Source organism: Arachis stenosperma, chromosome 3, assembly GCF_014773155.1.
Source record: "Arachis stenosperma cultivar V10309 chromosome 3, arast.V10309.gnm1.PFL2, whole genome shotgun sequence".
NCBI classification, from domain to species: Eukaryota; Viridiplantae; Streptophyta; class Magnoliopsida; order Fabales; family Fabaceae; genus Arachis; species Arachis stenosperma.
In genome coordinates, this window is record NC_080379.1 from 13,844,396 (window position 1) to 13,858,808 (window position 14,413).

General features: G+C 39.6%; 1 protein-coding gene across 2 annotated transcripts; it reads right to left on the bottom strand.

Annotated features, from left to right (window-relative positions):
- Positions 1–286: 286 nt before the first annotated feature.
- LOC130970216 (uncharacterized) lies at positions 287–5,360 on the bottom strand. 2 transcript variants are annotated; one of them, XM_057896227.1, is made up of 4 exons: positions 5,212–5,360; positions 4,508–4,773; positions 3,105–3,352; positions 287–937 (listed from the first exon to the last, which is right to left on the bottom strand). In XM_057896227.1, the coding sequence occupies exons 2-4, from the start codon at positions 4,755–4,757 to the stop codon at positions 575–577; spliced, it is 861 nt and encodes a 286-aa protein (XP_057752210.1). In that variant the 5' UTR covers positions 4,758–4,773; positions 5,212–5,360; the 3' UTR covers positions 287–574. The 2 variants fall into 2 exon arrangements, with proteins under 2 accessions (XP_057752210.1, XP_057752208.1); XM_057896225.1 differs by having other exon boundaries at positions 5,195–5,343.
- Between the last annotated feature and the right edge of the window lie 9,053 nt (positions 5,361–14,413).

A 14,413-nucleotide genomic window follows, 5' to 3' on the forward strand; every position in this document is an offset into this window, starting at 1 on the left:
TACTTTATGACGACGCCGATGATAATACTCCTAATACAATTTCCGTACTTTTCGCTACACCGATGCTATTATTAACATGAATAATAAATTTACTGATACATCAAAATTAAACTAAAAAATTTACTAAATCTTATACAATAAGGCCTTATCCTGTCAATATCAAACGTACCAATTAAATATATCATTATCCTTTCGGTTTATAAATTATGATCATATACATTTACTCGAAGTTATACCAGATATAAGGAGCTTAGGGGGTGATAGGTGGTGTTATGGTGCATCAAAGTGAATAATTGCAATGATACGTTATTGAATCTTTAATCATTTGATTACAAGGTACATTAATATATTATGAATCATACAAACTCAAAGGTGCTTTAGAGACACAATATTCACCTTTGACAGTGCATGCATATGACAATAAAAAACGTGTGCCTCTCCAAATTTTGATTCTTAGCTACCAAGAAACGTTAATTTCCACAAACAAGTGTAATAAAAAAGTTACAATGAGGTAGCTTTCATGTCAAGAAATTTCAACATTTGAAAATCCAAGTTGAATATTTGGGGTCAAAACTCAATTGTAGTAGCGCGAACCAGTGTCGTAGACTCGTCCTCCTGGAAATTGGCTTCTAGTCTCAAATCCTTGATCTCTGGAGCCACCGAGAAACCGAGCCCTCTCTCTGTAAGGAATGAAGTGTTCCGCAGAATATCCTCGCTGTGCTTCTCCGCCAGCAGCTGAAGCATTAACAGTATTGTAACCACCCTGAGGGTCTCTAGAAGCCATGGCGCTGCTGGGGTATGGATCCCTTATGTTCTGTTGGTACTTCTGTTGTCTCGCATGCGATTCCCTTTGAAGAAATTCGGCTCTCCGACTAGCATGAAGGGCCCGGAGTGCGGCCAGTTTTTCCTCGTACTGTGTATTGATTGCATTTATTTTCTGAAAATTAAGAATGCGGGGAACTTTGTTAAAGCTCAACAGAATTTAGAGAAACATGGCATTAATTCAGCCATGCTAAACAATTTGCAAGAAATACCGATTCAAGTTTCACATAATAAGTATTTCTTAAATTACTTATTCAACAAATAAAATCATTTCAGTCATGTTGCCACTGCGTGCTTTCAATATCCAGTCTCAACATGATTGCATTTATTCCATTAGCAATTCAAAGCATAGGAGGTTCAGGCGGCAGCAATAGACTTGGTGCCGGAAATAGTTGACAGATGAATGTAACTCAGATTTTAAGAAAATGATAATAATGATGCTGTTCATAAACAAACATTGCACAGTCCAATGATATCAAAATGGATAACAGTCACAGAGTGAAGATACAATATCAAGATCCAACAGTACCCAAAAGGTTAGTTAATACTGTATTAAGTGTATAAGTTTATATAAATCCAGTTTTTGCAGAATCACTCTAAGTTCAGGGTATTAAATAAACAGACTGCCAAAGGCTGTGCAGAACTAGCCAAAACAAAAAGTTTTTATTCTGGAATTTCAATTTTTTATTATGAATTTTTAAATATTTTTGTATAATTGAGAACAAAGAAATGTGGGATGCAATCAGTAGACGAGTGAGACGGGAAAAGCTCGTTGCCTATAGATAGCAACCATATGGTTATCTGGTCGCTTCCCAATCAAATCAAACCCGCCATATTCCCCTTAAAAGCAGTTCCTCATTTTATGTAGAAGCACAGAAAAGGGTGCCATGTTCATCAGAAAATAAAATAAGCAGGTAAGCTTTCTCTGTGAACACCGAGACTCCAACAAGTAAACATGCTTTTCCCGTGCAAAATAAAATCAATGCAGAAACCCCAAACCTTGAACTAAGGGAAGCCCGATGCACAAGCATCCCACGTTAACGCAGGATCCGGGAAAGGGCTGCACCCAAAGGGAGTAATATAGACAACCTAATCTAATAATTACTCATCAGTGGCTGCTTCCCAAACCTTGAACTAATAAATAAAATAAAATAAAAACAATAGAAAAGCATAGAGAAAGATGGAGGGAAAGGGGCTCATATCAAGTGTAATTATAATGGATCTGTCACAGTGGGGAAAAGCTCAATTCACAATAGAAAGAGGATTGGTAAAGGATTTAGTGGAGGAGGAGGAAGAGGAAGAAGACAACAACAGAACAAGAGATGCCAAAGCCTAAGCCCCCTTTTGGGGAAAAGGAGGCTTGGGCGGCACCTTCGCGCTCTGAGGTGGTGGTTCCCTCGTTCAAATGGAATTGAGAATTCCCCACTCGAGCCCTCTCTCTTTCTAATCACAGCCCCAACTCGCACCTCCTTCAGTCTCAACCAAACTGCTGGAAGCTTTTTTTCCCCTTCCACATAATTACATTATGACTTCAGTGAAGGACGCTAAACTTTTATAGATTTAATAAAGAACACAGTTGCACAAAAACATGTGTAATATGACCTCTAACAAAGCTAGATTATTCAAATCTCTGACAGGTAAACATGCATTTTGTCAGTTAGATTGTCAAGTTAAAGCAAGGCAGGTTTTTAAAATGAACATTAGGAATATGTTGGAAACAAGAGAATATCCCATCAGACCTTTCTCATATCTAATACATCAAAGAATATCTCTATCTTTTAGGATCGGTTTTGATATCTACTATTATTTTATGATTATTTTCATACATTTTGATATTAGTGCTTCTCTCTTGTAACACATCACAACATAATCATCAGAGTTCTTGTCACAATATTCCACAGTCTTTCATTCTCTCCTTCCTTCTTCCCTATCTAAAAACCCCATAGTTTCAAAGAATAAGTTTCATATACAAGAATACAATTTGATAGTAATATAGTATATTTTGAAGACTTGAACATAATAATTTGATAGTAATATAGTATGTAAATTGAACATAATGTCAATAATATTATTCATGAATTTATTATCATTAGTTTATAAACTTTATACTACTATAAATACTCACTAAGCACTTTAGACTCCAAACGGCAAACTATGTTTCACCCCTTTTCACAGTGCCAAAAGTCCTAGTGGATTCTGGATTCATTCTATCAAGAGTGCACCATGATGATGAAGTAATACGGTAAGAAAATGGAAGAAAACAAGAGAAAGGTTACACTAACCTCTCTGTGGCGAGCATGTTCTGCATCTTCGGCATCATTCAGTTCTTTGGCTAGTTTAATAATGTCATCATGAAAACTCTGTTCAAGACCTTCAAAACTCCGAGATAAATGATTTCCTTCATATCCAACATCCATATCCTTTTCATGAGCCTGGGATCGGGAATCATTGTTGCTCTGGTTCTGCAAAGCCAACTTAGGATCAGGTCTCTGCCCTTGAAAATAGGACCTTGAAGCATCACCCCCTTGACCTACACTAGAAGGATGTAATGGTTCCCCTAAGATCAGCAGTTTGAAAACCATAACCATTATATAAATCGAAAGCCATTGCCATGTGTGTTTACAAACTGTGACAATATTTGCTCAAGAAGACTACCATTGTAACAAACTTATAAGCTAAACCAGTGGTTTTACTAAAACTGTATTAACCAGTAACGGCTGTTCTAATATGTTTACCAAAACAGAGGCAATTTTTCTAGTTAGAAGTAACACGTCAACTTGAACCCAACCTATACTTCAGAAATTTGTAATCCAATTACTGAGTTTATCTATCTCTATTACGAACAGAGAGAAGAGAAGAGTTCTCTCTCATCTTTACTTTCCTTTCCAAAAATTATTTAGAAAAATTTATATCAATTTTTACTTTTTGTTTATATATATTTGTAAAGCATGTAGTATTATATTAAAATAGCATAACCAAATTGTTTCAGATAACTACACAATGTCACAATATATTATTATCTTTGAATCTTTTTATATATATTATTAATATCATCGTTGTCATCATCATCTAATACTAATATGATTTCTCCCATTCCCCCAACCCCCTGCCCCCAAACAAAAAAAGCGCCAAAAAATAAATAAATAAATAAAAATCAACGCATTTTGTGATAAGTAGTTATGTACCAAAAAATAGTGTCATAATATGTTATATTTTCTCCTAGTTGTTATCATGTGCATTACATGAAAAAGCAACATCTATATCATACAAACTTGGCTCCTTTTATGGCTGTGTTGTAGGTCTTACTTTTTCTAGTGAAACCAGTCAAACCACCCCTATGAAGCAAACTTCTTACTTTGAGATGACGAATATTTGACTATTCAAAACAATTCATGATTCATGACAAAAATATCGTATATATTAACCTTGGCAAAGGAAAAAGATAGGGATCTCAATAACTAGCCATACTTTGATAGTTTACTAATGGGTTCACTAAAAGCTTTAGCTATCAATACTTTGTAACCATGAAGCAGTTAAAACATTACATATTTGTGTCCACAAGAAGAATTTCCTAAGTTTGCAATATAGAATTCTTTTCAATCCAAATGCAACACTTAACTGCGTTAACAAAGGAGAGAATATGCAAGTGAATAAAGAAGTTAAAATGGTGGTAAATAGATCTTGCCTTCATTATACATTCGAGAAGCCATTGAATTTGACATCTTTGATTCATCCACTTCCCATCTCCACTGACCCTCAGGCTTAGAATTTGCATAAGGATTCTCTCGCTCGGGCGTAAAGGCCTCTAGCCGTCCCTCAAAATCATCAGGCTTGGTTTCCATCCTTTGACCACCACCCACATGATGATGCATCTGAGCAGCAACATAAGTATTGGCAGACGGATCACCATATCGCCCCCCTTGCCGCCTCATCATTAACTATGTACACAACCTACAACCCACCAAAGCCACAAAAATCAATCACTTAAATAACCTCATATCCAACACTGCAAAGTGCAATCATATGAATAAAGCTATGCAATTATTTAGTTTTACAAGAATGACAAAAAAAAATGGTGTAAGCATTTGTTACACTACGGTTAGATGGATCAGATTGACACCATAGTGCCCATTAAACGAAATAAGGATTTGATTTCTGTTACAGTATCAAGCAATAGAAATTCAAGAAAAGTGCTAAACCATGCTAAATAACAGCTCACTATTGTGACAAAAGTTCTGCAAGCTGCAATTTTGATGGGACGCGATAAAGTTGGATTTAAAAAATCTTTAAAAAAATACAAAGAATCAATCGTTGAATGGAGACAGGACTAGAGCACCCGCAGTATATATATATATTCTCAAGATTAGCGTACCGAATCGAAAGAGTGACCTGAAAAACAAGTGAAGCGTAGGTTAAGAAATGAGAGCCAACTGAAACCCTAAAAAAACCCTAATCACGATGGAGGAAGGAACCGAGGAAGAAGGGACGAAGCCGTTTTTATCGTTGCTAATGCGATTTTATCTTAGTTTCTAAAAAATAAAATTACAATAAGATGCACTAATAAGTGGGAGGAGTAGTATTTTTTTTAGTGGGACAATTATCTTGAAAGGACAACGAAACAAAAAATATCCAATTCAATCCCTGATATTTTTTTAGAATCGATTAGTTTCTGTACTAAAAAAAATAACATTGACTTTTTTTTAGCACATGAACTAATTTGTCCCATAAAAATAAAGCTCAGGAGTCGAGTTGGTATTTTTTTTGTCAAGAGCCTCGTTGTTTTTTGAAATAATTGTCAGGGATTGTTTTGAGTTTTTCTTTCTTTTTTTAAGTTAGGAATGGAATTCCGTCACCTCTAAATGAATATGAAACTATTATATTATTTGAACTATAATTTGTTGGTAAATAGGAGTAGTAGTATATTCAATTTTTAAATTATTAGTTAAATTAATAGATTTAATTATAATTAAATAATTATATAAAATTTTATTTAATTTTTTATAATAAGTGTTTTTAAATTTTTGAGTTAAATTAATTATTATTTTAAAATTTTAATAATTTATTAATTAATTTACATTTATTATATATTTTAAATATTTTTTAAAATATTAAACAATTATAGAAAGAAAAAATATATTATAATTAATAAATAATATTTTTGTCAAAAATATTGATTTTAAAAATGGTGTATAATATAATAATATGATTAATTTGAAAAAAAATATATAAAATTAAAAAATTAGATAAACATGAAACAAGTTAATAGAAAGAGGTAAATACCAAATCGGTACCCAAAAATTTTTGACGCTGATAAAATGGTACCTGACTTTTGCTATTAACAAAATGGTCTCTAAAAGATTTTAAAATTTGACAAGCGTGTCCCTGAATTCGTCGGAGCAAATCTCTGGCAAGCACAGTGCTGACATGGCCACCGTATTTTAGTGACCTAGCAAACTACCCCTAAAAACCCTAATCCCTCCCCAACGCATACTTGACAAACCCCATTTTGAGGGTTCATTTTGTGCTGATTTCAGGGGTTTTATCAATGATTCCACACACTTTCTATATGAAAATACAAGATTTTGCATTCCTTTCCTAGTTTTGCCCCATGAATGAAAACATGCTTAATTTGCACTAAAATAGATACATTTCTAATCTTTTCTTGATGCCATTCGATGCCGTGACTTGTGTGTTAAGTGGTTCCATAATATAGGGCAGGGATGGACCGGAAGAGAGAAGGAGGATGGGAGCAAAGGAAGGGAGCAAGAGAATTAAGCCTTGGAAATCTTGGCATGGGCGCGTGCGCACACTTGGCGCGTCCGCGTGGATAGACCAACTTGAAGCCGAAGCCAAAAGCCAAGCCACGAGCCGGCTTGAGTAGCGGCTAAGCCATGATCTTCATGGGCGCGCGCGCGCGTACATCACGCCTCCGCGCGCATTACAAGACGCCTCGGTGGCGCGCGCGCATACCTTGCGCGTGCGCGCCGATTTGCGAATATGATTTTTTAAGAAGTCACGTGACTTAGACGTGGAGGCAGTTAAGAACTGCCTTGGCGGGAAAAGTTTAAGAAGACCAAAGGAGCAAGGGTTAAGGACACTTAGTTCATTTTTTAGATTTGAGATATTTTGGGGGATAGTTAGTTACACTTTTGGAGGAGGAGAGAGAGATTCCAAGCTTTTCATTAGGGTTCATCTTCATCCAATTTCTGAATTTTCAATCACTTTTTGGTGAGATCCATTACAATTCTCACTCCATTTTGTTCATGTCATAGATTTTCTTCTCCAATTTCAAGTAGTAGCTGTAATTGATCAATTCTCATAGATCTAGAATTCAACTTTGTAATTTTGGATTTCATCAATAATTTGAGAATTTGATTTTCATTGTTACTCTTTGATACTTGTTGTTAGATCCTTGTGTTGCAATACTTTTAATTCTACTTTTCTTCTCATTTTACTATGAATTTCTTTCTTGCTCATCACATGTTTGATAAAATGTCAACTCTAGTTATGGAGTAGAAATATCTCACTTGGCATAGGGTTGGGTCATTAGAAGAAGTTGAATAGTTGAGTCAATTGTTGATTTGAAATTAGGGATTGCTAATTGACTTGGAGTGCACCAAAGCTAGATTCCCATAAGGTGAAGCTAGGACTTGTGACTCAAGTTGATTATCTTCATTTGACTTTTCTCTATATCTAGGGGATAACTAAATGAGGCAAGGCCTAATTGTTGTCATCATTGAATAAACTATAAGGATAGAAATTCTAATGCCAACCCTAAGCCAAGTCTTTTAATGATTGCTTGTTTGTTTCATATTACCTTGCTAAAACATTCAAAGAATCCCAACAAAGCTTTCTAAACAATAAGATGCACACTTTAGTGATTCCAAGGGAGGACGACTCGGGAGACTTATACTCTCGGATATAGATTGTAGGATTGTTTGGTACGAAATTTAAGTGTCGATTAGACTATACTCACGATCATATTCATTCTAATTCGGCATGCAAATTTTCGTTTATCAAAATGGCGCCGTTGCCGGGGAATTTGCTTAGTGTGCCATGTTATTGTTTGGAATAAGTAGTGTACATAGCTACATCTCATTGTAAATTGTTCAAGTGACTAACCTATCATCGTTACCATGAATTTCATTTCCCCTTCACTGCATGACGCGTTCACAATCGAATCCGAGCTTAGTCCCTTTTGATCCGGAAATAGAACGAACTTTGTTTCATATTAGACAAGCTCGGAGGCGACTAAAGTTTGGGAAAGGTGAAGAGGTTTTCACCACCTCAACCACCCTACTAAAAGTGAACATTGAACCGTCACTTGAGGAAGGCATTAGTCATACTTCCATCAATCTCACTAACAACTTTTCTTTTGTTTTAGGTACTAATACCATGGATGCTTCGAGGAGAGTTACCATCAAGGAAGCGGGCGCACCGGATTATGTCCTTCAACCCCTTCATGTAACTCACCCCAACTTGAATGCAAACTTTGAATTGAAGACCGCTTTGATCAACCTCCTACCTAAGTTTCACGGACTTCCTGCACAAGACCCTATTCGACATCTCAAGGACTTCCATCGCATATGCTCAACTACTAGACGGGAAGGGTCCGATGAAGTTGCTATATGGTTGTTTGCTTTCCCTTTCTCTCTTGAGGACAAGGCTAAAGAATGGTTCTACACCCTCTCTAGTGAAGTCACCTCCGATTAGGACCTACTTAGAAGAGGATTCTTGGATAAATTCTTGCCCCAGGAAAAGATGGATAGGCTGAGGAAGGAAATGTCTTGTATTGTGCAAGGTGAGACGGAACCACTCTACGAGTATTGGGAACGGTTTCGCAAACTACTAGACGCATGCCCTAATTACATGATCGACACTCAAGTATTGCTTGGATACATATGTCAAGGGATGCGAGAGCAAGATAGAACCCTCTTGGACACTTCTAGCAATGGTTCTTTGTCCAAATATAAAACCGCGGAGGAGGCATGGCAACTTATCATTGACTTAGCCGAATCCAATCAACATATGAGGCAAAGAGTCAACCGCCCAAGGACCGTGAACGAGGTATCAACTAGTAGTGAAACCACCGCTCTAACTCAATCCTTGAATGAGATGACATCCATCTTGAGGCAACTCCAATTGAACTAACAACAACCACAACAACCTCAATCATATCAACAACACCCTCCACCACCTCAACAACACAATCAACAATTGGTCCCTCAAAAAGTATGTGGCATTTGCTCTTGCTACACTCATTACACGGATGAGTGCCCAAGCCTTCAAGAAGATAACACCTTGGCGGCTACCCATAATTTCTATGACCGCCCCAATCAAGGGTACTACCAAGGCGGTAATCCTAACCAAGGGCATCCTTATCAAGGAGGAGGATACAACCAAGGAAGTGGACACAATAATCAAAATTGGAGGGACAATCATCAACAAGGGAATAGGGACAACAACAACAATGGAGGAGGTCAAAGATGGAGCAACAACTCACAAAATTTCTCACAAAACCGACCATACAACTCACAAAATCAACCATACAACCAACAAAACCCACAAAGAAACTACCAAACATATCAACCACCACATCAAAGACCACCACCCAACCAATCACAAACTCCTCAACTCACATATGCAACCACCCCCTCCAACCAAAACAAAACACTCCGGACCATTATCCAAGGCCAAAAGGAACTACAAAACACACTTGCTTCCGGCCTCACCGGCCTCACCTCTACACTACAAGCTCTTCTTGCACGCATGGATACACCATCAACTCCCACTCCTCAACCCCCAATCCAAAGTGTCATTCCCTCTCAACCTCAACCAAATCCAAAGGGGGGCATCAATGCCATCACCCTTAAATCCGGAACACAACTAAAAGAGAAGGAAGCAAAGGACTCAAATCCTATCACAACCGCCCAAGAGGAGGAGAGAATAGATATAGAAGAGGTAGTGGAAGAGGAGACACCACCAGTCATAGTTGAGGATGAAGCCCAACCAACAAGGGAGACAACCAAGGCCAAAAGAACCTTGGAAGAAGAAATTGCTCAACCACTTCCATTTCCAACACTTGCAAAGAAAGCTAAAAAGCGCATAGAACTCGACCCCAAAATGGTAGAAATGTTCAAGAAAGTTGAGGTAACCATCCCCCTCTTTGATGCTATCCATCAAGTTCCTAGATATGCCAAATTCCTCAAAGATCTATGCATAAACAAGGATAGAATTCTTGACTTGGAAACCATCCCATTGGGGAGTTCTATTTCCGCTTTAATGGGAACATTGCCCGAGAAGTGCGATGATCCGGGCCCTTGTATGGTCACTTGTACCGTCAATGAAGTTCAATTTAGAGATTGTATGTGTGACCTCGGAGCATGTGTTAGCATCATGCCGCTCTCCGTCTACCGGGTATTGAAGTTGCCACCACTAAAAAGGTCGACGGCAAGATTTGTCCTAGCGGATAAAAGCATAATAACCGTAGCGGGTGTTGCGGAAGATGTATTGGTGAATATAAAAGGGTTGGTGTTTCCGATTGACTTCTATGTCCTTGAAATGCCATCAAGCGAAACCGAGAGAGCATCATCTATCCTACTTGGAAGGCCATTATTGAGAACTTCTAGATTTAAGCTTGATGCTTACTTGGGGAACTACTCATTTGAAATAGATGGGAGAATTGTAAGCTTTAGCCTAGAAGAAGCAATGAAGCATCCACCGGAGAATCACTCTCTATTTCGGTGTGACCCAATTGATAACATAGTGGCCGAAGTGCATCTTGCAAGGTTAGATGAGAAGTACATGGTTGAAGAAGCAAATGAAAGTTCAAGCGAACTAAACACCACACATCATACAAACCATCCGGAAACTCAAACTTCAAAGAATGACAAAAAGATTGAATTGAAGCCACTACCACCTCACTTAAGGTATTCATACCTTGATGAAGCCCAAAAGCTCCCCGTGATAATTGCACAAGAGTTAACTCCTCAACAAGAAGAAAAATTGCTAAATGTATTGAGGAAAAACAAAAGGGCAATTGGGTGGAGTTTGGCGGATCTAGTGGGAATAAGCCCCCAAGTATGCGAGCACCGCATATTTCTTGAAGAAGGAGCAAGACCGGTCCGACAACCTCAAAGGAGACTTAATCCAACCATTCTTGAGGTAGTAAAGAAAGAAGTCACTAAGCTACTTGAAGCGGACATCATCTATCCTATCTCGGATAGCGAATGGGTAAGCCCAGTCCAAGTAGTACCAAAGAAGTCCGGAGTGACAACAATCAAAAATGAAAGTGGTGAACTTATAGCAACGAGAGTGCAAAATTCTTGGAGAGTATGCATAGACTACCGAAGATTGAATGCGGCCACAAGAAAAGATCACTTTCCACTACCATTTATTGATCAAATGCTTGATCGATTAGCCGGTAAATCATATTATTGTTTTCTTGATGGCTACTCCGGATACTTCCAAATTCATATTGCTCTAGAGGACCAAGAAAAAACCACATTTACTTGCCCCTTTGGAACGTATGCTTACAAGCGTATGCCGTTTGGCCTATGCAATGCACCGGCAACGTTTCAAAGATGCATGATGAGCCTATTTGTGGACTTTCTAGAGCAATCGATGGAAGTTTTCATGGATGACTTTAGTGTGTACGGTGATTCATTTGACCATTGCTTGGGTAACCTTGAAAAAGTCTTAGAGAGATGCACCAAAACAAACCTTGTCTTAAATTTTGAAAAATGTCATTTCATGGTCAAACAAGGTATTGTTTTGGGACACATAGTATCAAAAGAAGGCATCTCCGTAGACCCGGCAAAAATAAATGTCATATCTAGTTTACCTTACCCCTCCTCCGAGAGGGAAGTCCGGTCTTTTCTTGGACATGCAAGATTCTACCGGAGATTCATCAAAGACTTTAGCAAGGTGGCCTTACCTCTATCTCGATTACTACAAAAAGACACCGGATTTGAGCTGAGCAAGGAATGTATGGAAGCATATGACAAACTTAAAGTAGCATTGACACAAGCTCCTATAGTGCGAGGACCAAATTGGACCCAACCATTTGAAATCATGTGTGATGCTTCGAATTATGCGATAGGAGCCGCGTTAGCACAACGCGAGGGTAAGATTCCCTATGTCATAGCTTATGCTTCCAAAACATTAGACGGAGCCCAATCCAACTACACTACTACCGAAAAGGAACTCCTAGCTATTGTTTTTGCTTTGGACAAGTTTCGAGCCTATCTTCTTGGTTCCAAGGTTGTAGTGTACTCGGATCACGCGGCACTAAAGTACTTGTTGGCCAAAAAGGAATCAAAACCGAGATTAATTCGTTGGGTGCTTTTGTTACAAGAATTTGACTTGGAGATCAAAGATAGGAGCGGTTCCCAAAACCTAGTGGCGGACCATTTAAGTCGCCTCGAACACACAAAAGGCGACACCACTCCTATCAATGACTCTTTCCCTTTAGATACCTTACACGCAATCTCGGAAGTGGTTCCTTGGTATGCCCCAATAGCAAACTATTTGGTTTCACGCACTCTCCCTCCCAATCTCAACAAACACAAAAAGGATAAGCTGAAAAGCGAATCCAAATACTATATTTGGGATGATCCCTATTTGTGGAGGTGTGGAGCAGACCAAATAGTGCGACGATGCATACCTCAAACCGAATTCCAAGCAATCTTGGACGCTTGCCATGCTTCCGAAGGAGGTGGTCACTACGGGCCCCAGAGAACGGCAAGAAAGGTCCTTGATTGCGGATTTTGGTGGCCAACTCTTCTCAAAGATGCTTCTCTCTATTGCAAATCCTGTCCCCAATGCATTAGGTTTGGAGATATTTCCAAGAAGGACGAAATTTCCCAACAAAATATGCTTTTTTGTGAAATTTTTGACGTATGGGGAATCGACTTCATGGGACCATTTCCAAATTCCAATGGCTTTCTCTACATCTTATTAGCCGTCGATTATGTGTCAAAATGGGTGGAGGCAATCCCCACCCGAACGGATGACGCTAATGTTGTGTATTCTTTTGTGAGGAACAATATCATTTGTCGCTTTGGCGCCCCAAGAGCAATCATAAGTGACCAAGGATCCCACTTTTGCAACAAAAAAATGGACGGCCTCATGAAAAAATATGGCATCATCCACAAAGTCGCCACGGCTTACCACCCTCAGACAAACGGCCAAGCCGAAGTTTCTAACCGGGAAATCAAACATGTGTTAGAAAGGATTGTGAAGCCGAATAGGAAAGATTGGAGCACTAAACTCTCCGATGCACTGTGGGCCAATCGAACGGCTTACAAAACACCTATTGGCATGAGCCCCTTCCGGCTTGTATATGGTAAAGCATGTCACTTACCGGTAGAGATTGAACACAAAGCTTATTGGGCCGTAAAGGAATGTAATATGAGTTTGGGTGGGGCCGGAGTAGAGAGAAAGCTTCAATTGGTGGAATTGGAATGTTTGAGATTAGAAGCTTACGACAACTCTAGACTTTATAAGGAAAAATTGAAAGCCATCCATGACAAGAACATTAGGAGAAGAGAATTCCGACCCAGTGAACTAGTCCTTCTCTACAATTCAAGGTTGAGATTACTACCCGGAAAGCTTAGATCAAGGTGGGATGGACCCTACCAAGTGGAGAAAGTAGAACCTTATGGGGTCTACCATTTGCGCCACCCATCAAGCCCGGACATCTTTAAGGTAAACGGGCACCGTCTCAAATTGTATCATGGTGAGCAAAGAAAGAACTCCAAGGAATTTGAAGTGTTCCTCTTGAGGGATACAACTCTTGAACAAGTACTTTGAGCTACTGAAAGTCCAACTTAAGGACGTTAAACAAAAGTGCTAGGTGGGAGACACCCCACCATGGTAAGATCTTCCTTTGTACATAGCCACTAGACTTCATGTTTGTTAGCTAGATTTCAATTTCAATTCTCCTTCATTTGTGAATCCATTGATAGTTTATCAAGTAAAATGCCCTGCTAGAGTATTTAAGTGGCTGTATGGGGGGGTTGAAATGTCATAGGTGATGCAAACACATGCAAATTTAGAAAAAGGTACCCCTCTGCGCGTGCGCGCACCTGGCGCGGACGCGCCCTTCAGGCATGCGACGATCATCTACGCGGACGCGTACCGTGCGCGGACGCGTGGATTGCGAAAAAACAGCCCTCCATACATTTACCCAAGAGTTGCGCCCCCACCATGCCAGGACTATGCCTGAAGCACAGGAAACTCGCGCGCGCGCGCACATGGCGCGTACGCGCACCTAGGCGAGATCTGCTGATCAATGCGCAAGCGTACTGTGCGCGTCCGCGCCGATCGCCTTGTTGCACTCCTGGTACATATTCCAGAGAGTTAAGCCACTCTCAGGCCCGTACTAAGCCACCGGCCCAGCACCTCTGCCGCGTGCGCGCACCTGGCGCGCACGCGTCCATCCACTGCGAGCACAAAATGCGCGCGCGCGCCTTAGCCGCGCACGTGCCCATTGATTCTGCACTCCCCTCTGGGCCACTTCACAGAGAGTTGGGCCCATCCCAGGCCCTTCTCATGCCTGGGGCATAACCGCGTTGACGCGTACGCGCAC

Coding starts and splice junctions, on each gene's coding strand:
- LOC130970216 (XM_057896227.1), bottom strand. CDS start 4,757: ATGATGAGGCGGCAAGGGGGGCGATATGGTGATCCGTCTGCCAATACT. Junction 3,353..4,507: donor TTCTCGAATGTATAATGAAG/GCAAGATCTATT, acceptor CTTCTAGTGTAG/GTCAAGGGGGTGATGCTTCA. Junction 938..3,104: donor AACATGCTCGCCACAGAGAG/GTTAGTGTAACC, acceptor CTTAATTTTCAG/AAAATAAATGCAATCAATAC.